This window comes from Antechinus flavipes, chromosome 3 (genome assembly GCF_016432865.1).
Source record: "Antechinus flavipes isolate AdamAnt ecotype Samford, QLD, Australia chromosome 3, AdamAnt_v2, whole genome shotgun sequence".
NCBI lineage: Eukaryota > Metazoa > Chordata > Mammalia > Dasyuromorphia > Dasyuridae > Antechinus > Antechinus flavipes.
Window position 1 is genome coordinate 563457721 of NC_067400.1, and position 22881 is coordinate 563480601.

General features: G+C 38.5%; 1 protein-coding gene across 5 annotated transcripts in view; it reads right to left on the reverse strand.

Annotated features, from left to right (window-relative positions):
• Window positions 1-11630: 11630 nt before the first annotated feature.
• MEAF6 (MYST/Esa1 associated factor 6) overlaps window positions 11631-22881 on the reverse strand; it is a 31363-nt gene continuing 20112 nt past the window's right edge. The window contains exons 5-9 of one of the 5 annotated variants that reach the window (XR_007952214.1): window positions 19994-20186; window positions 14041-14070; window positions 13878-13935; window positions 13194-13227; window positions 11631-12435 (exon numbers count right to left, since the gene is read on the reverse strand). Coding sequence is in view for 2 of the 5 variants with exons in the window: in XM_051987716.1 (XP_051843676.1) it covers window positions 12427-12435; window positions 13194-13227; window positions 14041-14070; window positions 19994-20186 (266 nt within the window). In the remaining 3 variants the exon portion in view is untranslated. Of the gene's footprint in view, window positions 12436-13193; window positions 13228-13877; window positions 13936-14040; window positions 14071-14545; window positions 14715-19993; window positions 20187-22881 lie in introns of those variants that run through there. The other 4 variants (XR_007952215.1, XM_051987716.1, XM_051987717.1 and 1 more) reach the window with 4 other exon arrangements.

Consider the following 22881-nt stretch of genomic DNA (forward strand, 5'->3'; position numbering starts at 1 on the left):
CTAGCTGAAAATCTGACATCTTTATCTCCTTCACTATATTTCTGTGCCTTTGAGTTTGCTCAGGTACAATCTTTTCTATGACCTTCCCTGGTTCCCCTACTTCCACCACAATGCCTAGCACATAAGTGGTGTTTAATAAATGTTGATTGATAACAGGAAAGAACAATAGGAGCAGTGCTTGAACTGGAGGAATTTTTTTTTACATTTCCTTATTTTTATGAAAAATTTAATAATGAGCACTTCTAGACAAAAGAACAGAAAATTAGAATTACACCTAAAATTATGTCTCTACGGTGTGTGTGTGTGTGTATATACTCTAAGGAGGCATACTCTAAAATTCTCCTTGATCACTGTATTAATCAGATTTTTAAAAATCTTTCAAAGTTGTTTTTCTTTACAGTTTGTTATAGTATCACTTGTTCTGGTTCCACTCAGCTTTGCATCAGTTCATGCAAGTCTTTCCAGGTTTATCTGCAACAATCCCTTTTATAATTTCTTACAATACCATAGTCTTGCAATATGATAGTTTGTTCAGCCATCCCCCAAATTGAAGGACACCTCCTTTGTTCTAACATAAGGAATCGTATAAATAATTTTGTATATAGACATTATTTCCCCCTTTCTTTGGTGTTTTGGGTAGGTATAAAGTGCAGGGGGGTATGCATGGGTTAGTAACATTTCGAATATAATTTCAAGCTGGTAGGAAGTCTAAGAAGAAATAAGCAGGGAGTTATCAGCGTATGGGGATCAGTCTTCACAAAAGCAAAGAGATGGGAGCTGGAGTTTTCAGTAAGGAAAAGCAAAAAGGCTGGCGTGGCCTGCCTGCAGAGGTCAAGAAGGAGCAATGTATATAATTAGCCTGGTTGGAGCCAGACAGCAAAGGGTTTTCAGTGCCAAACAAGTTTATATTTAGTCCTAGGGACAATCGGGAACAAATAGTGAGTTCTTAAGAGGACAGAGCTGTTGTCCTTAGATCTTTAGATTATCTTTAGATTTTCAGGCACTTGATAAATGCTTAAATGGAGTCAGTAGGAGAGCAAAGACTCCCATTTGGATGGGAATCTTACCTCCCAGTCTCGGGTTCTTTCCTCTGCCCCATCTTTTCTCCAGTCTGAGTCCCCTGAGGTTCCTCTGGCTTTCCCATTTTGATCTGAGTTAGGGTGGGAGACTCTGAGGGCTGTCCTGCCCATGTCTGCTCTCACCCACCCCAGAAGATGCTGAGCTTGGGGAGTCTTGGAAGGGAAGGAGGGGCTTCCATCTAGAAAAAGTCAGAGCCTCCGCCCTAGCAAGGTGCTACCTCTTGATGGGAAAAGAGTAAGCCCAGAGGAAGACAAAAGGTTGATGAGCAATTGGCGACTCAGGTATCCTGGAACAGCTTGGCTCAGCCCCTGGGACCAGGACTCTGCCCTTCCGGGGAAAGAGAAAGGGGGGAAGTTCCCTCCTGGGGTTGCATTTCAGGCCTGGGCCGGGGGGCTCAGCAACCCCATACAGGTTAGACCTCCAGTCCTAGTCCAGGCAAGGCGAGGTGGGGCCACACCCGTTTCCAGGAACTGGTGACTCAGGCCCAGGCCTAGCCCAGGCTTCTAATATTAGCCAGGTGCTCTCTGATACTCTGCACGTTTGGTGGCGGAGCCCGAAGCCCCACCCTGGGCTCCCTGGCCACGCCCCCGGCCCTGCGGGAGGCCTGGAGTGGAGAGCGGGGGAGATGCCTGCTCCTGCAGGACTCGCGTCCCGGGACTGTCCTGCTCTGCTTCCCGCGCTGGGAGGAGGCCACAAAAGCCCCCTGAGGCTCCTTTCATCATCTCAGGGCTGGGGAGCCGCGGCACAGCTGGCTCCTCCCCTCTCTTATCTGCATGTGGATTTCATACGGGTTAATTACCCTCCTAAGCTGTTGCTCAGACTTGGCCTTTGCTCTGTGCTCCCGCCCCAGCTGGACTCACATCCACAGTCTGGACTGGCTTTATCTGTAGCTGTTTCTTCACTTAAATCACAGGGTCTTCCGGTTTAGAGCTGGAAGGAACTTGGCATCTTTTCTATTTCAAATCCCTCAATTTACAGAAGGAAAACAGCCTCTTTCTCTGTCTCTGCCTCTTCCCTGTCACCCCGTGGTGTACCTGTCTCCTTCAGCTTCTCTCAATCTCCTTTGTTTCTTATCTTTTCAGATTCCAGCCAAATCAGAGTAGCAGCTGAGGGCCGGGGAAATCTAAGTCCAGGCCCCTCCCTCAAGGCACACAGCTCTCCCAGAACAACCCAGCCAGAACCTGTGGTCATCTGTGGCTTAGGTTACCTCGTTGGGGGCAGTAGGGGGGATGTGCCTTGCCATTCACATTCAAAAACTGAGCTTTGCAACATCCTCGAGGGGACTGGTGGGTCACAGGATTGGACAAGGGAATCAGGACTTGCCAGGCAGGCTGAGTCACCGTAACATCCGAAGCCACTACTTTTCCCAGCTTAGGATTCCTGGGCTCAGGGAACCCTTTTCCCCTCCCCTTTCTCTCCACCCTAAAACCATTTCCCAATCTGACTTCCAGGCAGGGCCTTTCAGGGGCAGCAAATAAGAGCAGAGCCAGATCATTTCATTTTCAGGAGTTGGTGTGATACAAGGGAAAGAGCTCTCTGCTACTTAAGGCAGATTTGGGAACAAATGCTGGTTTCCATTTTTGCAACATGTGGGATTCTGAGCTTCAGTTTCCTCAACCTATAAAAAGAAGTTAGACTAGACAGCCCTCTTTCCAGCTCTAAATCCATGACCTGATGACACAATGGGTGCTTAAGAAATACTTTGAGTTATGACATGGCTTATTTAGGTCTGGGTTTGGGGTTTTTTTCCCCTTGAAGTTCATGAAGAGAAAGGATCTCTGGGAATCAGAGAATCAGATTTTTCTGGCTCTGCTGTTAAGTAAGCCATATTTATGGATCTCAGTTCCCACATCAGTAAAACAGAGACTGATCCATGAAAGGGCAAGTTGGATCATGGGTAAGAAGTCAGTTCTTGGGAAAGAAGGCTCAACTGAGAGTATCCAGCTGGCTCCCAAAAACTTGGCTGTTCATTTTATCAATTCCTTACCTTCCTGATAGTATTCTAAAACGTAAAGGTTGAAAAGGCCTTTAAAAGGTCTTGTCCCCTCTCAGCTTTACAGATTAGGAAACAGGGTCAAAGTAGAGGTAAGATTTTTCTCAAGGAAATGACAGTCTGGATTCAAAACCCACAGGAAAATCTCTATTAGCAAAGGGGCCTCTCCAAAGCCTTCCTGGTTCCCGAAGCTGAGAATCAACCAATAGGAAACAAGTGAGTATGCAAATTATGAAGGAAAAGAAGGGGTGGAGAGTGGGAGGGGAGGCAAAAGGACAGCTGCTCAACTCCCTCCCGGTTGGAAAGTATCCCAGGAGGCCTCAGTGGCCGCCTTGGCCTGGAGCCGCCTGCTTCCTGGAGTCTTCAGCTGTGGCTGCAGGCTTAGGCTAGTCCTTTCACTAATCTTTCTTTGTTGGGCAGCTAGTCCTTAGGAAAACTAAGGCTTGCAGCCTGGGGAAGCCACTTCAAGGGAATTGGACAGTCTATCCCCCCCAATATCACCAATAATAGATTGATGGAGAAGTGGATAAAGTGCTGGACCTGGGGTCAAAAAGACATCTTCCTGACCTTACTAGCAGTGAGACCCTGGGCATGTCACTTAACTCAGTTTGTCTCTGTTTCCTTCTCTGTAAAACAAACTGGATCAGGAAATGGCAAACCACTCCTATGTCTTTGCCTAGAAAACCCCAAATGAAGACACCAGTGAACAACAGTAAACCACTAAACAACCACCCCACTTCCTCTCGGCCCTACTCATCCACTGGTACTGTCTCTTCAGTCCTTCTCTAGCTTTCTCAAGCTGGAGGAGGATGTGGGGGGAAGAACAGTTAGGGACCACTTCTACAGCTCCTTTAGGCTTAAAGCAAGTGTCCTCGGGTGTGGCCAGTTTGAAGACCTCGTATAAGAGATGGGTTCAAAGAGGGGAGATGTTTTGCCTAGAGAAATGAACATTTAAGGTTGGGGTGGTGGAGGGTTGGAGGTGAGGTAGAACCAGTTTAAGTATTTAGAGTGCTATTACAAGGAAGAGAGATTAGCTCTGCTTGACTCTTAATGGAGATAACTAAGAGCAACTGATAGATGTTAGGAAGATGGATCTTAACTCATTCAACTTAAATGAGTTGTGACCAACAATATCAGCTTCCTTCATAGGTGGTGAGTTCTAAGTATCTAAGTAGTGACTGGATGACGAGTTATCATAGTATCAATCCATTGCTAATTCTACATGGGTTTCCTGGAAAGAGATCTGGACTTCTGGAGGACATGTATGAAGAGGTTAAGTGAGAAGCAGGAAAATTTATGGAATAAAAATGACCCTGTACAAGCAAGCAAATGAAAGTCTTGAGAACTCTAATCAGTGCAGTGACCAATCATGCATTTCAGACTACCAATGATGAAGCATGCTAGCTATCCACCTCCTAATAAAGAAAGGATGGATTCGGGGTGTAGATGGCCAATACAATGCACATTTTTAAACAGTAGTTTTCTTTTTCCCCTTTAGTAATGGAGTGGGAAAGTAGATTTCATTAAATTTTTAAAAATTAAGCTTAAATAAAAATGATAATGGGAAGGAAGCTGTGGCTTCTTTCCTAGGTCTTCATAGACCTAGGAGGCTTTCAGAGGCCATCTAACCTAACTCCTTTCTTTGAAAGGATAAAGAGGCTGAGACACCCAAGGAAAGTTAAAATGCCTTGCTTGAAGTCACACAAGCAGTAGATTTAGAATTTGAATACAGATCTTTTCCCACTGAGTCTTCAGATCTGGGTTCAAGTCCTAGTCTCAGCCCTAGTTGTTTAAGCATAGGCAAAGCCCTTTTTCCATGCTGAATGTTTCCCCAATTCTAAAATGAACCTAAAATGTATATGCCCTATTTCATAGGTCTCTAATGAAGAAAGCACTTTGTAAATCTTAATACAGCATTCTAGACATATGAATTATTGTGTTTATGATTCCTAATCTGGAAAAGGGCTGATAAACTCAAAGGCTTGGTCCTCTGGAGGCCCACAATATTCTTGTTCCCTTTTTCAGGTGGCCCCATAAAAATTAGGTGCAGGGAGCAGAGGGGCAGCACCATTCATTTATGGAAGCACTGCCTGCCATCTACTGGTACCCATTGGTATTGATATCATCTCCAAATATCAATTTCAGCAGCTTTCCTGTACCACACAAAACCCAGTAGACAAGTAAATCTCTTTAGAGAAGAGAGAAGGATGATGAAGGGATCATTCTTGCTGGACAGGGGCTATTCATACCTTTTAAGAGATGGTCTCATATGACTTGATAATATAATGATGTAATTCTTGTTTATATTTTCACAAATATGCTTATGATAATCAAGTACTATTCTCGTTCTGGGGAATTATTTGTTTTTGCTGCAATGATAATCAGAAACTGGTAGTCTTTGGTTCACAGTGTTAACAGAATAAACACTGGAGCCAAGAAATATGTGTTCAAGCTGCTTCTCTGCCTGACCTCCCTGTGATCCCACTTAAATATATCTTACCCTCTTTGACAATCAGCTTCTTCCAAATTGAAACTATTTCTAGCCATATGAAAAGATGCTCCAAGTCATTATTAATCAAAGAAATGAAAATTAAGACAACTCTGAGATACCACTACATACCTGTCAGATTGGCTAGAATGAAAGGGAAAGATAATGCAGACTGTTGGAGGGGATGTGGGAAAACACGGACACTAATACATTGTTGGTGGAATTGTGAACACATCCAGCCATTCTGGAGAGCAATTTGGAACTATGCTCAAAAAGTTATCAAACCATGCATATCCTTTGATCCAGCAGTGTTTCTACTGGGCTTATACCCCAAAGAAATCTTAAAGAAGGGAAATGACCTGTATGTTCATGGATGTTTGTGGCAGGTCTCTTTGTAGTGGCCCAAAACTGGAAACTGAGTGGATGCCCATCAGCTGGAGAATGGCTGAATAAATTGTGGTATATGAATATTATGGAATATTATTGTTCTGTAAGAAATGACCAGCAGGATGATTTCAAAAAGACCTGGAGAGACTGACATGAACTGATGCTGAATGAAATGAGCAGGACCAGGAGATCATTATATACTTCAACAATACTATATGATGATCAATTCTGATGGATGTGGCCCTCTTCAACAATGAAAATGAACCAAATCAGTTCTAATAGAGCAGTAATGAACTGAACCAGCTATGCCCAGGGAAAGAACTCTGGGAGATGACAATGAACCACTACATAGAATTCCCAATCCCTCTATTTTTGTCCGCCTGCATTTTTGATTTCCTTCACAGGCTAATTGTACACTATTTCAAAGTCCGACTCTTTTTATACAGCAAATTAACTGTTTACATATTAACATGTATACATATATTGTATTTAACTTTTACTTTAACATATTTAACATGTATTGGTCAACCTGCCATCTGGGGGAAGGGGTGGGGGGAAAGGAGGAAAAAGTTGGAACAAAAGGATTTGCAACCGTCAGTGCTGAAAAATTACCCATGTATATATCTTGTAAATAAAAAGCTATAAAAAATAAAAATAAATGTTACCAAGTTTTTCTCTGGGGGGAAAAAAAAAAGAATCATCTTCTTCTTCTGTAAGAATAAGATGGCTGGTATTTTGTAATCTAAGAAGTCTAAGGCCTTCTTTGACTCCCATATTCTAGAAGCTTGATTTTAGTTACACCCTCTGTGCTTCATACTCCGCCAAGCATAAAACAGGATAACTAAGGGGCCCAATAGTGATAATTATTGAGACCTCCTCATGCCATGGAAAGAAGGCTGAGCTCTGTGACAGCCAAATACAAACTCTGGCCTAGCAAGATGAAAGTTTGGAGAGCAAACCAGGTAAGCAAAGTTCCAAGAGGCTCAAAATCAAAGCATGGATTTTTAGTCTACTCAGGAAAATCTACTAAAGAAGGGTTTAGGATCTGAAAAGAATCCTGTATCTACAAGGATTTTTTGAAATGATTAAATAATCTTTGTCAAATGGTTTTGGAAAGTCTCATACAAATTCAAATTCAAGGATTATTCTGTCAGCAGACCCAAATGATTTGGGAAACTCAAACAGTATCTTCTGTAAAGCAATTAAAAAAAAAATCTCTGGACAATGGAATTATAACTTCACAAGCAGCAACTGGAAAGCAGCACTAGAAAGGACAAGGGACAAAAGGGACAGAAAGAAGGTCCATCTTTATTTGAAAACCTTTCTGGAAGGTGAGGAAATTGAATGCAGAGTGACACCTCAGGGGCCTGGGCAATGAAAAGCCATGGAATTGAGAAACTGAAGCAGGGTGTGTGGCACAAGGAACAGGAAATGAGACAGGGTGAATTGATTGGCCAAGCTCTGGATAACTGGAAACCATCATCAATTTCACCAAAACAAATTTCAGAGAGTGAAAGAGAACCTTTATTCTACACGAGCAAGATTATCAAAGTTAAAACACACGCTACTTTGTTCCAAATGATGAAGAACAACCTATAAAGCCAAGATATTGATACAACTTACTCTGTTTGAAAATGGAAGGAATATCTGCTCCAATCCTTTTCTTATTTTCAAGGCGGGGTCTGTAACACACACACACACACACACACCACACACACACACACACACACACACACACACACATCTTCTAGGCACTGTAAATAGGATGATACCTCTTGATGTATCCTGATGGAAGTGGATCTCTTCGATAAAAAGAGCTAATTCAGTTTCAATTGATCAAGGATGGACAGAAGCAGCTACACCCAAAGAAAGAACACTGGGAAATGAATATAAACTGCTTGCATTTTGTTTTTCTTCCCGGGTTATTTATACCTTCTGAATCCAATTCTCCCTGTGCAACAAGAGAACTGTTCGGTTCTGCACACATATATTGTAGCTAGGATATACTGTAACCTATTTAACATGTAAAGGACTGCTTACCATTTGGGGGAGAGGGTGGAGGGAAGAAGGGGAAAAATTGGAACAGAAGTGAGTGCAAGGGATAATGCTGTAAAAAATTACCCTGGCATGGGTTCTGTCAATAAAAAGTTAAAAAAAAAAAAATAAGGATGATACCTCTTGGGGAGAAACACATGTTTATAAAAAAGACCACCCCTCCTCTCCTTCCCATCCAAAACAATGAACCTTCTTAACTAAGGCCTCACCAGAACATAAGCCACATTTAAAATTTCCAAATGAAAATAGATAAGTGGTAGAAAGAATATCTGTAGATTAATGCAAAATCCAATTACAGAACCTTTTAAGAGAGTTGGTATTACTTTTGAATCTAATACTAAAGTATTAGCTATTTTATTTCCTTAATGAATTTAAAATATGCCTAATAATTTGCTTTTAACTCACACTATAAACATTCTCCTGCCCCCTCATTGACTTTATTTGCTTAGCAATTTTTTTTTTCTTTCAAAAGATGTGACAAAGGCAAGCTTCAGCCAAGCACCCATTGACCAGAAAACTGGGTTCTAGAAGAAAGAACACTGACTCTGCTGCTCATTCTCTTTCTTCATGTGGTCAATGAGGCAGCTGAACTACATGGTCACTAAGGTCCTTTCCAGCTCTAACATTTTGGATTCTAAGCTTGAAATGGAAATTAGAAATTTATCTCTGTACAATACTGATGAAAAGGGCTTCTATGAAAATGGTACAAAGATAGAAGGAAGGCTGTTTAAATATCTTAAAAGAAACCTTTCAAACATTCACACAGATAAAATTAGACATTATTCTTTTTTGCTCATTAAAGTGGGTCCCAGAGGATCTCTATTTACCATACTATAGTCTTGTGCCAGCTAAATACTTGAAAGTAATGAATCTGCCCTTCAAGATTGCCTAGTTCAGGTGAGCTACATGGAGCCCCAATCCCCTTAGTATTAATGAGGCTTCACTATACAAATGAATTTCACCTTCTTTTTAAAGCTTATAAAATTCCTTAAGATCCACAGACTAGCTATCGTTTGAATATCCTTCTCCAGCTCAGCTCCTGAGAAAAGCCCCTTTGCTTGCCTTAGTATGTATATTGTGTCTAGACTAACACTTCTGAAGGCTCAACTGCTCTCTTTTCCTGGTCACTACTTGGAATTGTCAATTTCTAAGGGTAAAATTAATGCCATCCAAAAAAATGCTCAGTTCTAACTCCCAAAGACATAGAAATCTGAATTCCAACCAAATCAAACCTCCCAAATCCCAAGAACCAAAGGTGAGCCCTGTATTACACAAGAATACACCATTAAAGGGCATTATTGGATGAATACATTTTAATTTTTGACTCTGCAAAATGTCACCTCCTCCTATGAATAATGAAAAGTACAAACAAGAAAGTGTTTGGAAATGTTTTCTTTGAAATGTCTCAAAATTACTAGGGAAGGTAAGCCAGTTTACAGGGTAGAAAGTGAGGTAAGGAGGAAGAAATTTATTTCCCTAAGGCAAAGCTTGAGCCAAGAAAGAAAAGAACAGGCAGAGTTTCTCACCACCTATTTGGCATCTGGGAAAAGGGAAGAGAGCAAAATGGAAGGGGACATATTAGCTGACTTCTACATAGTACCCTACAGATCTCTAAGCATTTCACATAAAAACCTCATTGATGTTTATTTAGGACAATTGCCTCAACAAATCCAACACAATCCTTAAACTGAAACTCAAAATAATTGTCCCAAGAAATTAGTACTAAAAAGAATTTTTCTATAATTTATGGTAGTACTTCTGACTATTTTAACTTCTGGCCTTAACTACTGCCAAGAACAGAGGGAATCCCAGGGCATATAGGAAATCAGAGGGATTAAATCTGAAAAGATTTTAGGTAACCAATCCCCCAAACTACATCAAACCAAAAAATATTGATATGCAAGGCCCTGCTTGTTACAAGTTTCAGGTGTTCTCTCCATGTGTTAGTCTTCTATTGCATTTCCAAAGTTTTTCTTTGGGTTGACATTGGATAAGCATTCTTTACTCTTTATTAAATTGGGTAGTGGTCTTCACTTCCTAGTTTAAACCAACTCCCAACTCAGATCTACCTAAAACCAGGTGACTTCTCTATGAGACTGATCCCTTTGACAGAAAACACAAAGGAAAGCAGCTGGCTTTATAATGAGACAGCAATTCATATGGTGGTGGGGGCGAGTAAAGTGAATACTAAATCTACACACATACACACACACACACGTATGTATATTCAAAAATCACCTTTTAAGTACATAGCCACTAAATCACCAACAAATTCCAAAGTGTGCTGGATTGAACATCACAGAAGCCAATGAGTAATACATGAGAAATAGTGCTGGTCTTTCCTCTGGACAAAGGGGCCAGTATGATAGAGCCGTTGGATTTTCCTTTAGGAAGCTCTTGTTCCCACCAGCCTTCCTGGAATAAACATCTAACTGTTCTGTTGACAACTCTAATGCAGACTGTCTTGCTAGCAAAGACAATGCCTATCTAAGGAGGCACCATGAAGAGCACAGACATAATGCTGTTTACTAGCTTGGGGGAAAAGGGAGAGGTGGTACTGATTAGATAAAATGTTGCATCCTTTCTTCATGAACTTTACTGCATTAAATAAAAACTGTTGGGACTTTGTGGATCTTTCAAGAATTTAGCAAATGACTATTTTCCCCAATAAAGACATGGATACAAGACCCATCAATGAATCGAATAAAATGAGGTGCCAACTCCTAAATTTTATTCCTTTGAATAAACCCTAACTTTAAGTTATCAGTTCAGAGCAATTCCAGTTGTTCAGTGATGAAGAGCGCCATATACACTCAGAGAGAGGACTGTGAGAATTGAGTAGGAGCACAACACAGCATCTTCACTTTTTCTGTTGATGTTTGCTTGCATTTTGTTTTCTTTCTCAGGTTTTTTTTTCCCTTCTTTACCCAATTTTTCTTGTGCAGCAAGATAACTGTATAAATATGTATATATAGATATTTTAATTTAACATATTTAACATGTATTAGACTACCTCCCACCTAGGGGAGGGGATGGGGGAAAAGGGAAAAATTTGGAACAGAAGCAAGTGCAAGGGATAATGTTGTAAAAAAATTACCCTGGCATGGATTCTGTCAATATAAAGTTATTATTAAATAAAATAAAATTAAAAAAAAAAGAGTCAATGTTGAAAATTTACCCATGCATGTGTTTTATAACTAAAACGCTTTAATAAAATTTTAAAAAAGAAAAAAAAGTTAAATCATCAAAGAGCCTGGTTCCTTTAAAGAGTTTTCTATAAGTTCTTCAGGCTCATCAATCTGTTATTCCTTCTTGTCCTAAACTTAAAATGGAAAATAAGTCAGTTAACTGCCTATAAAAGCTTTCCCACTTGGGAAACTCCTTGTAAGACATTTATCTATGGAATTCCTAAAGTTTTCCTTATGTCTTAGAGAGGTGCAGAAAGAAGTTTAGTAATGGATCTTTCTGGAGTTGGGTAAATGCCAGCTGGAGGATTACAGACAAGATGAAAAGAGAGATGAGTGTCAAATACCTGATATTTTCTGAACAGTATGTATGAAATGATGAAAATAAAAATCAATGAGGAAAAAAATCTCAAATGCAAAAGTAAAGCATGAGAAGAGAGACTGAAGCCTGTGAAATTTTATTTTTTATACAAAATAATAAAAACTTATGTTTTTAAAAGGATTCAAACTTATGGTTTTTAGCTATTGCCATTTGCCTGTACATGAAAATTGCTTCCAACTCAGATGGGAAAAAATTAAATAACCCTCTACCTTCCCCCTGCAAAAAGACAAATAGGACAAGTCATCCATTTTATTTATGCTACTAGAGATTATTTGTGTTAGGATATCAGCCCCTAAGCCAAGTAAAGATAATCAGATTCCAAAGAAAACAGCAGGAAGCCATAAGCTGTACAACTGTATTACAACAAACCCCTCAAAGAAAACAAGACAGTAACAACAAACAACACATAAGGCAGAGTAAGGAAATGCCTGATATTTACAGCCTCCATATGACAAAACACAACTGGGTGCTGGTTTCGGCATCAAAAAAAAAATCCCAAGACATCTTTCCATGGGTATCACAGATGAATCTGATGCAGCCAGGACCAGAGCAGCCAGTGTTGGGAAGTACTCAATCCCAAGAATGGAGAAATGCAGAAAGTAGGCAACCTAGGACTGCACCATGCCTTGGTCTTCCTGCAGTTCAGTTACTAAAAATGACACGAGGTAAATGGTCTGATGTGGTTTTACAGAAAGGATTTTCTTTCACCCCTCTTTAGAACAAACTACTCCTCAATGCAGGCACTGGGTCTGGGAGCGCAGACATTAATGGCCACTCAGTGGAGGGGTGTTTATCTTGGTGAAGTTGTGTGAGGGCAGGGCTCTACAGCCTGTAAGCTTCTGTACTAATGGGTCTTCTAATAATCCTGTGGGGAAGAAAAACAAAATTTCAAATTACTGCACGAAATGGAACTCAGAAGAACATGGGACTTACTATTTTGGTGTGTAAAACAATTCTTGATGAGAGTACTAAGTACAGAAAGGTGCACAGTTTAAGATCCAATTTCAAAGCAAGAGGGCTGTCCTCTGCAGCTCATGACGTTCCCATTTTTGGCTCTATTGTTGCCCTCAACAACGGAGAGAGAAATATTCTAATCCACCCAAACTCTCATATCATCAACTTCAAGACCAATCAACCACAGGTATTGAAAAGCAATATCTGAACACGGATAAGGGTGTCCAGAATGGACCAGAGCAAAAAGAAGAGACCCCCCCCCCCCATGCATGAGAAGGGTCAATTTGTCTCTGGTGCAAAAAGAAGAGACCCCCCCCTCGCCCCCCCATGCATGAGAAGGGTCAATTTGTCTCCAGTAGCACCATACACTACAGCTGAAGTCTCCTGCCTTGGAAAGCCCAAGTACTGACTACTGTTTGTTGAATCAAAAGGGATTGATTTCCAAGTTTCTTAAAGAACTTATTTTTCTTTTAAGCTATAAAGCATGAATACAAGATTCTTAACAAGTAAAGGTGTGTTTGACAAAACTATTCTAAGCTTCAAAAGTAAACACAGACCAAGCAATAAGAACTTTGCTGCTTTTTCATTTTTCGCTCTAGGACACAGCTTTGAGTCAGCCAGCAAAGGCAGGCCGGTTCTCTCAGGTGACCTCAGAACACTGATACTTACGGCTCTTGGCTTTTTGTTTAGCTTCAGATCAATCCTGTGATGAGAAAGACAAAAGATATTTGTATTTTAACTAACAGCAAAAAGAAGGTCCAAGAATCAGATACTGCATATGGTATAAGCTACAACAAAGATTATTTGGTTAACAAAAATCCACATTTGTTCATTAGACTACGTGTCAAATTTAGTTGTTTACCCACTTATTATTGAGCAAGGATCAGTTAAAATTGTAAGAGCAGATTCTCTAGACCTTGCCAAAATGCAAACTTAGATAACAACCCAGTAAGAAATATGATAGTTGTAAAAGTCATTATAATTTTTAAAAATTACTATGAAATTAAGGGTTAGAGAGAGTGGATTAAAAGGGGCATGCTCTACATTAATGTGTTAGCTGTGTAACTATATCATTGATAATTATTCAAACACATTGGTGAGTAAGTTCAGAAAAGAAAGACTAGAAGTTTGTATTTCAGGATGTGAGATATAACAGGAATTAAGTGAATTTCATTTATTAAACTTCTCCAGAGCAAAATATCCAAATCTGATACTATTAATCTCTTTAAGAAGCAAAGCCAGGAAATCAGTTTAAATATGAAATAAGGTAAAGTTGGTCTATTTAAAATAAAATAAAAATGAATAGAAGTGAAGATTACTTAATTTTGCTTAAGTTATTAAATGAAATGTTACCTCCATCACGTTTTTCTGTTTTTTAAAAAAACTTCCCAGCCTAACCTAATATACATACCTACAATTAAACAGATAAACTATGAGTTAGAAAGGTCTCAAAAAGGCATACTGGTGTCTACACACTAAACAACACAGCACAAATACTAATTCAAATCAAACTTACTCAAAGTCATAATCAAACATGCCAGACGGGCTGAGGGGCAGCATTTGAAAGGAAGAAAGCAATAGAAATTAATATACTAATTAAATAAATTAGTTGATTAGCCACCCTAGCAAGATTACTAAAAACAAAACAGCTTTAAGAATCTTATGCCATAAAACTTCAAACATCAAAGCACCCAAGTTTCTACAGTCAAAAGGTTCCCTCCATGGATTTTTACATCAGAAGTAAAGTAGTGTTATAAAAGGGATGGTTATTTCATTAGAACTCTATCAGGTACGTGGACCAATTCATTAGCTGCCAGATGCAGAGTTAGACTTTTTTAAACAAACATGAAGAACTGAAAATGTAGAAGAATTAGGGCATTAAATGAAATGGGGAGAAAAGAATTTAGGCATATAATAAAAAAAATGTTTTTAAAGACAATAACTCACAACCCAATATAACAGCATGAACTTTTTTTTTTAAGAAAAAAAAAAAAGAGAGAAAATGTTCTGCAACACTATACTCAAGTAATATGTTCTCAATCAGGTATCAAGGCCGGGGACCTGACGCTCTCACATTCTTCCTGGAAGTCAAGGGCTTAATGAATACCCTTCAATGGCAAGGTGTTCACTCAGGAGATGGGCTGGTCAAACTGCTCAACCACTGAATGCAATACAGCTGACGGGAGTTACCTAGTAAACATCAGGGCTTTAATTTAGGCATTCCAAAGTCTGCCAAGCACTCGGAAGAAACTATGAGCATCCACAAGTATCCCACACTTTCCTCTATACTCTTAGAAATGGGGGTAAAAGTAGTATTGAATCCCAAGCTCACAGATTTTGAGCTGAAAGGAACCTTAGAAGTCATCCCCTGAAACCAGCCCACTCCCACCCCCATTTTACAGCCAAGGAAATTTGAAGCCCAGAAACACAATGATTTGTCCCCATTTAAGTCAAAGCAACAGGATTCAAACCCAGGTCTTCTTATTCAAAATTCAGCATTCTTTTCATTGCAAATCACTAGCTTACAGTTTCTGAACAAATGGCAAGTAAAAGAGCAGTTATAACTAGCCACACAAATAGTAGACATATGGAGTGAGTTTCTTGCTGGCTCCCATGCCTTCTAGGGAATATTGGTGAGTCCCAGCCATAAACTGCAGGCTATCACTCTAATTATGTAAATTGTTCTTTATTTCTTTTACTTTTTAAACACTGTGTGATTAATTTACATTGTCCTAGTGAAAAACAAAACTGGAAAAAAAAAAAGTCCCAGTCTAAATTAGATTGAGTAAGACCAGTAAAACACACTGGGTAGATTTCTAATTCTTGACCATCATTCCTATTCTGTCCTGTCATCATCTTTATTCTTTATTTCTCATGTGAATGTTTTGATTCTATTTATACATCTTGAGTGTGCTTTGGTTGAATGACTCCCAGATAGCTTATGCATTTTGTAATAATTGTGAATGAGACTTCTTTTTCTATTATTTTTCCTCAATTTTATTGCTGAGTTAGAAATGCCATTGATTTTCTGCTACTTTATTGAAGTTGCAATTATCTCAGTTTCTTTGATGAATTTCAGGGGTTCTCTAAATAAATTTTGTTATTCCAGAAAACAGGAATAGCTTTGTCTCTTCTTTATTTGCTCTCTTTGAATGTTAGAAATACCAAATCATGCTTTGTCTCAATTTTAATTTGTCTTATCACTGATATTGCTAGCAATTCTAAAACTATATCAAATATCAAATAACAAGGCATTTTTGTTCTACTCATATTTTACTGAAAAAAAAGTGTTTCTCCAATGCAAATAATACTCCCTTGTAGTTTTAGATTTATACTTTTTATCATATCATATTGAAAAATCTTCTATGCCTAGGCTTTGTAGGGCTTTTACCATAAATCAAATGCTTTTGCTGTTAGCATTTAGTTTTGGATTGCCATGCTTTTCAAAAGCAAAGCATTTTCTTCTTTGAGGTGGTCAGTCTATATACCTAACTAAATCTGGAATGAAGCATGATTTCAATATTCCTGAACATTAGGACACAGCAATCTATTCTCCATACTGCTGCAAAATTACTATTCCAATTACAAAGACCATGCTACTCCCTCTCTTTAATGATCTGCAAAAGCTCCTTATGGCCTCTAGGATAAAAAACAAAGTCTTTAACCTGGCATCTGCCCATCACAATCTGGTTCCCATATTTTTCTGGTCTTAGTTTCTTATGTTTGTTCTCTCCGGTTCAAACTAAGTTGGCCTGCTAGCTGTTGTTTCCCCATAAACAATATTCTATATCTCGTGCTTTCTCATGCCTGGAATGCATTGCCTCTTCACCTCTACCTTGCAGAGTTCTTCCCTTCCTTCAAAGCCCAGCTCAACTGCCACTTCCTCTAGGAAGCTTTCCTAATGTGTCTAGTTATTAACACTTCCTCCCTCTGGAAATGACTTTGGATGACTTTTGTATAAACTTTGCATTTACTTATATATACAGGGTTTTCTCCAGTAGAATGTAGGTCCCTTGAGGGAAAAAAACTACTTAATTTTTGTCTTTTTATTGTCACTGTCTAGAATATTATCTTACACCTAGTAGGCACTCCACACTTACTAAAATGAACTGAATAAACATGCACAATAAAAACATGTAGTTTAACTCAATTTTTTTCTTTGAATAAAAGTGACACACTTATCTGCTAAAACAATATGCTTATACATGAAAGAAATTCAGGATTTATAAAGTGTAGTTATGAATTAATAACTCAATTACTTTTCCTTAAAGGTAGGTGGGATTTAATCATTCTTAATATAAATATAATAAAATACAGGATCAAAGAACAGAATTTTCATTATCAATGATCTACTCAAGATTGTAAACCTAAAGAATATTTCTTACTGTATTACAATGATCATGTTCTTAATGTAGGTCTTGGGGGTTAGAAGGAAAGAAGAGGTGAAGGGACCTGATCCTATGAATCAATCAAATGAATCAAAGAACTTTCAATATAGAATAATTCCTCCAGTAATGCAAATCAGCAGTTACTCTAAAACATAATGGTTTTAGAGTTACCTGGGGTAATGAATTGCCTAGGATCATCCAGCTAGCCTAAATCAGAGATTAAGATTCAAATTTATGTATTCTTAATTCTAAATCTGGCCTTCTATTCAGTGTACTGCACTGCCTTTCAATGACACATGACACATAAATCAGCAGGGCTGAGAATCTGGCTAAGTGAGACTGTTACAGGTCAGAGAAGGCAAGACCTGCAATTTTAAGTTTTGTTTGGAGGTAGATGCTCCTGAAAAGAAGACAGTTCAGCTCTCCTCCCTCAGTACAAATGCCTAAAATGAAGGGACAAAAAACTAGGAAATGTTCAGAAGAAACAAAAAAAGGCCTTTCCTCCACTGACCAGTCACAGAAGACTAAACACCAGTATCTGACTTCTTATAGAGCTGATTAAGTTTCATTTTAATTTAATAAGGCAATAATTAATGTTATGAGAGGCAGTGTAGTATAATGAACAGAGTGTTAGCCTTGGAATCACAAAGACCTGGATTCAAGTCCTATCTCTGACACATTCTGGCTAATTTACCTTGGCTAATCACTGAAGTTCTCAAAGCCCTGCCAAAAGTCTCTCCTCAATCCACACCATTCTCCCCTCAACTGCCAAAAGCCATTTATCCAAAAAGTAACTGATTCCTGGCATCTGAAGCTCTCCCTAGCCTGGATCTTCTCCCTTTCCAACCTTCTCACACTTGACTACCCTCCATACTCTGCAAGCCAGCTCCACTGTCCTCTCTGCATTGCTCTGAACATGATACTCCCACCTTCCACCTCCCATCTGCAGGTCTTTACTGATTTATCTGGCTTTCTTCATGTCTCAGAGAAAATCCCAGCTTCAGCAAACTTTTCCCAATCCTCACTGTCAGTGACTTCCCCGAGATCCTATCTGATTTATCTTGCATGTACTATCCTTCTTTGTATACAATTGTAGCTCCCATTAGAATGGAAGTTTCTTGAGAACAGGGACTATTGTTTGCCTTTCTTTAGAATGGAATGAACTCAGCATTTATTGAATGCCTATCATGTGTGAAGCATTGTGATAGCACTTATCAAATGTTATCTCGTCTTTATTATACTAAGCACTTGGCCTGGTACATACTCAATAAACACTTGCTGACTCAGCTTGATTTGGCTTCTCCTCATCCCCAAAAGCCTTGTCCCTCATCTCTAACTCAGTGTCGCTGGCTTTGCTTACTTATAGCAAGGAGTCTCTCCCAGTGCCCCATCTTGCAAACGTTTTCCCTTTCAGATGATGCCCCTTTATTTGGTCCAAATCTTCCACATAACTAGTTATTGCCATGTTTTCTCTCCCACGTGAAGTATGCTTCTGGAAGGCAGAGGTTTTCTGTCTTTCTTTTTTCTAAATCCCCAGTGCTAAGGACAGTGCTTCACACACAATGATTAACAAATCCTTTGCTATAAGACTAGCTAATTCTTTACATCTTGAATGTTTAAAAATTGGGGCAAATAACTTGTACTGCTGTAACAATCTGCAGGAAGTCAGGAGGGAGACTAGAGGGCAGTAATAGAGATGCTGAGAAGACAATAGGTGTCCATTCACTATAACATGGAGAATAAAGCCTCTTCACATGTCCAGGCATCTGGATGTATGGAGTACAAAATGGTTACTTTACACTAGAGTTTGGATAACTTCCTCTTGTTCATCTCAAATTTCTACCTTCCTCTTTTTGTTATTTTCTCTTCAACTTTACATTCCCTTATCAAGGTTTCCAAAAAACTTCATTCACTTACAAATTACCAATCTCCTAAGACAATAATCATAAATACAATGTAGTAGAAGGAGGGCTAGACTATATATCACAAGATGGGCTTTCAGTCATGGCTCTGCCATTTCCCTAGCTATTTAATTCACTTAGGTGAGTTCTTTGTGCTATCTTCAACTATAAAAGGAGGAGGATTGATTCAATGATCTCAAAGGCCCCCTACCCACCTAAGCTTTCTAAATCCTATAGCCTATGATGTCACCAAGTGCTCTTTGACTATCTCCATCCCCAAGGTACCTGCTCCCTTCAGAGCAAGGACACTGCAAGAAATTTCACTGGAATGATGTTTAAGGAACCCTACGGCAATGCAACTGACTTTTTTTTTCTTTAAGTCTGGATTCTTTGCCTTACAAAAAGTTGGGGACTACAGCTTCACTTCTCTTTTCCATGACAATTTTCTCTTCCACAAGAAGAAAACATATTTGAATGGACTGTCCATTATTTTCAATTATGAATTATAATGGCTTACAATGTTATCATTTACAATCAAGAGTTGACAGCGATCTTAAATTCTCCTTTTTAAATGATATCTGCTTCCTACAGACTGTTGACATTATCTTTCATTTTACACCTCAGAAAGTAATGTAGACAAATGTTATCTGGGAAGGCACACTCTTATTTAATAGGGCTTTGGACTCCAATACTCCAATATGTGTGTCAACAGATTGCAGAGAAATGAGTGGGGGTGGGACAGGGAAGGAGGGAGCACAAGCAATCACTCAAATGCCACTTTTTAAAAAAATGTGTTTGGCTAGTTCTCAGACTCCATAAAGAATCAGAGACAGTAAAAATAAAAGGAAAAAAAGCCTGCATGTATCCTACTTCCCTTTCCCTCAATTAAAAAATCACCCAAATATACCATTTCAAATAGGATTTTCATTTAATATGGTTCTACACAAACTGCACCTGCTATTCTCTACCCAAAATCCAAAAAACTGGGTTCCCTCTGCATTGTTTGTCTCATTATCCATTGATTTTTTTTTTAAATGAGACCATATTACTTATAGCAGAGGCCCTTCTGGTTGCAAAAATGCAAATCCCTAACAAAAGCACCCAATAATTTGTAATCTAGAAATATCCCTTTGAAATAATCATCACCTCAGCCCTGGAAAATGGCCCCAATGCCACTAACCTGTGTCGGTTTTTATTCTTCCTCTTTTTATGGCTGCTGTGATGACTCCCTGAAGAGGTGGAGGAAGCAGCTTTCTGGGGTTTCACCCCCTGCACAGATCCATCCAGATCTTCTGTGTCCTCTTGGCTAGGTTCATTCTCCTGATTGTGAAAGTCTGGAGATGTGTCACTCTCTGTACCACTGCCTGGTTCCCCTGTAGGAATTATAATTTCAGAAGAACCTTTTCAGGATCCCTCAGTCAAACTTGTCTATCAGCCAACAAAGAGTTTGCAAAGTTCTGTTACTGGTCAGGCATTACTCCAACCCCAAAGAACTTGTACTCTGCTTAAGGATAATATCTAATGAATGCTTGTTGTTTGGTTGAAGAAAAAAGTTAAGCAGTTCAAGCTCAAGTTACATAGTTCCTAAAAATCCCAAGTAATTGGAAACAGTAAAGCTGAAGACATTGGAGGACAGAGATCTACAATCGAGTTATGACAAACTTGTTGTATTAACTAGATTTTTATTGATATCTTGTTTTTACATCACCTACATTTTTGCCCACCTAATAGTATTTTTTTTCCATTTACAAATAAAAATATTTTTCAACATTCGCTTTTTTTTGCTGAGGCAATTGGGATTAAGTGACTTGCCCAGGGTCACACACAACTAGGAAGTATTGTCTGAGAAAGGATTTGAACTCGAGCTGGTGCTCTACCCATTGTACCACCTAGCTGACAAAACATTCACTTTTATAAGATTTTAAGTGGAAATTTTTTCTCCCTTCCTCCCCTTACCCTTCTCCCTTTCCAAGACAGCAAGCAATATGTTATATATATACAATCATATTAATCCCCATTAGTTATGTTGCATCACCTAATTTCCTCCTTCCTCTCTTCTCCTCCCAAAGACATACTTTAAAACAAATAATTTTCTTCAAAGAGGAAAAGAAAAAAAATTAGCAAAATCAACACACGAGAAAATATTATGTTATATGCAATGTTCCACACTGGAAGACCTATCCCCTGCCACCCCCCACCCCGAATGGAAACAGGTGTCTTCTCATATATCTTCTTTGGGGCCAACCTTGGCTTTTTGTAATTTGCAATATTTAATTTTAATTGCTTTGTGATAGTTGTTCTTTCCACTGATTTATATTGTGTTAATTACATGTGCATTACTTCAGTTCACCTAAGTTTTCCCATGCTTCTCTTTATTTACCATCTTTGTCTTATCCTATAACATGTAATATTCCATGATTCATCCACCATTCAGCCATCCACTGAGGAATAGACACCTACTTTATTTCTATGAGAAATGCTGCCATCAATATTATGATTTATGTAGAGCATTTCTCTGTCTTTTGATCTTGTTTTTTATGCCTAATATCTTTTCATCAGAGTATGGACACACAAGTCACTATTTATTCTAATTCCAAACTGCCGTTTAGAATGATTAACTAATTCCCAATTCTAAAAACAAAGTCTTGGTTGTCTTTCTGCAGCATCTTACAAAGTTTTTTCACATTTGTCATTTTTACTAATCTCCCATTAAAAAAAAAAACTAACTTCATACTTTTTGTTATTTTTGTTAATTTTCTGGGTATAAGGTGAAATTTCAATTGTTTTGATTTGTTTCTCTTAATACTAGTAATTTAGAACAATCTTTCATGCGGTTAATGGTTTGCAATTCTTTTAAAATTGTTCACATCTTTTAACCATTTTCTAATAGGAAACAACTCTTTTAGTCTTATATATTTCTGCTAGTTGTCTATATATTATCTTAAGATATTTAATATAAAAATTTTTCCCAATTAAATGCATTTATTTTGTTTGTGTAAAACCTTTTCCATTTGTATACTCAAAATTATCCTGTTTCATTTCTTTTTTTAAAGGACAGATAGAAACTATTTCAAGGAAATTGCCTTATAACAAAATTTATTCACAACTTAGAGGAGACCTAATGGGCAAAATATGGATTCTACTTTGCATCTCTGCTCCCTTTCCCTCTTTCCAGAGATCCTTCAGCAGGGAAGAGAGATCTACATGTTACTTTGTCTTGCCCTAGAAAGTATATAGTGGGAGGCCTTTAATTAGATTGATAGGATAATCAACTAACACATTTCCAGCATGGGGAATTTTAATTGGGGAGAGGGAATAATCAAGCAATAAATATGTTCCAAATGAATAAATCACATGGACAACAAATGCTACAGGAGTTCAAAGAAGAGATAGATTACTTCAAAATATGTCCAGGGAAAATGAATAGAAGAGATAGGATTTGACCTGGATCATGAAATTTGAGTAACACCGAAGCAGATACAGAGGAAAGGATTAAACATTCCAGGAAGGAGGAATAGAATAATCTAAGTCAGTAAAACAGTAAATCTTTGGAACCCCCAAGAAGAAGCAGATTTTTTAGCTAAAAAGGGCAGTTCTAATAGTTGAGGATAAAATTTAAAAGGCAGAAGGCCCTTACAATCTAGACAAACTAGTTGTTCACACATGACATTCTATCTTCCAGCTCTAATTTTTTGCCTCTGGCTCTCTACATATGGAAGGCATCCTGACCTCCCACACCTCTCAACTTATCCCTTCCTCTTAGTATCACGATTTTTCCTAGAAAGACTTTTTACATAAACTGGAGTAGAACACAAGGACATTGTACATAATAATGGCAACATTGTAACAATGATCAACTACAAAAGACAATCTACTTTGATCCAAGCTAGTTCTAAAGGACTCAGAATGAAAAATGCTATCCAGAAAGATGGACTCAAGACTGAAGCATATTTATCTTTTCCTTTCATTATTTGTCTTGCCTTTAAAACAACAGATAATGAAGAAAATATTTTTCAAAACTTCATATGTGTAACAAGTATTATATTTCTTTTCTTTTCAATGGGTGGA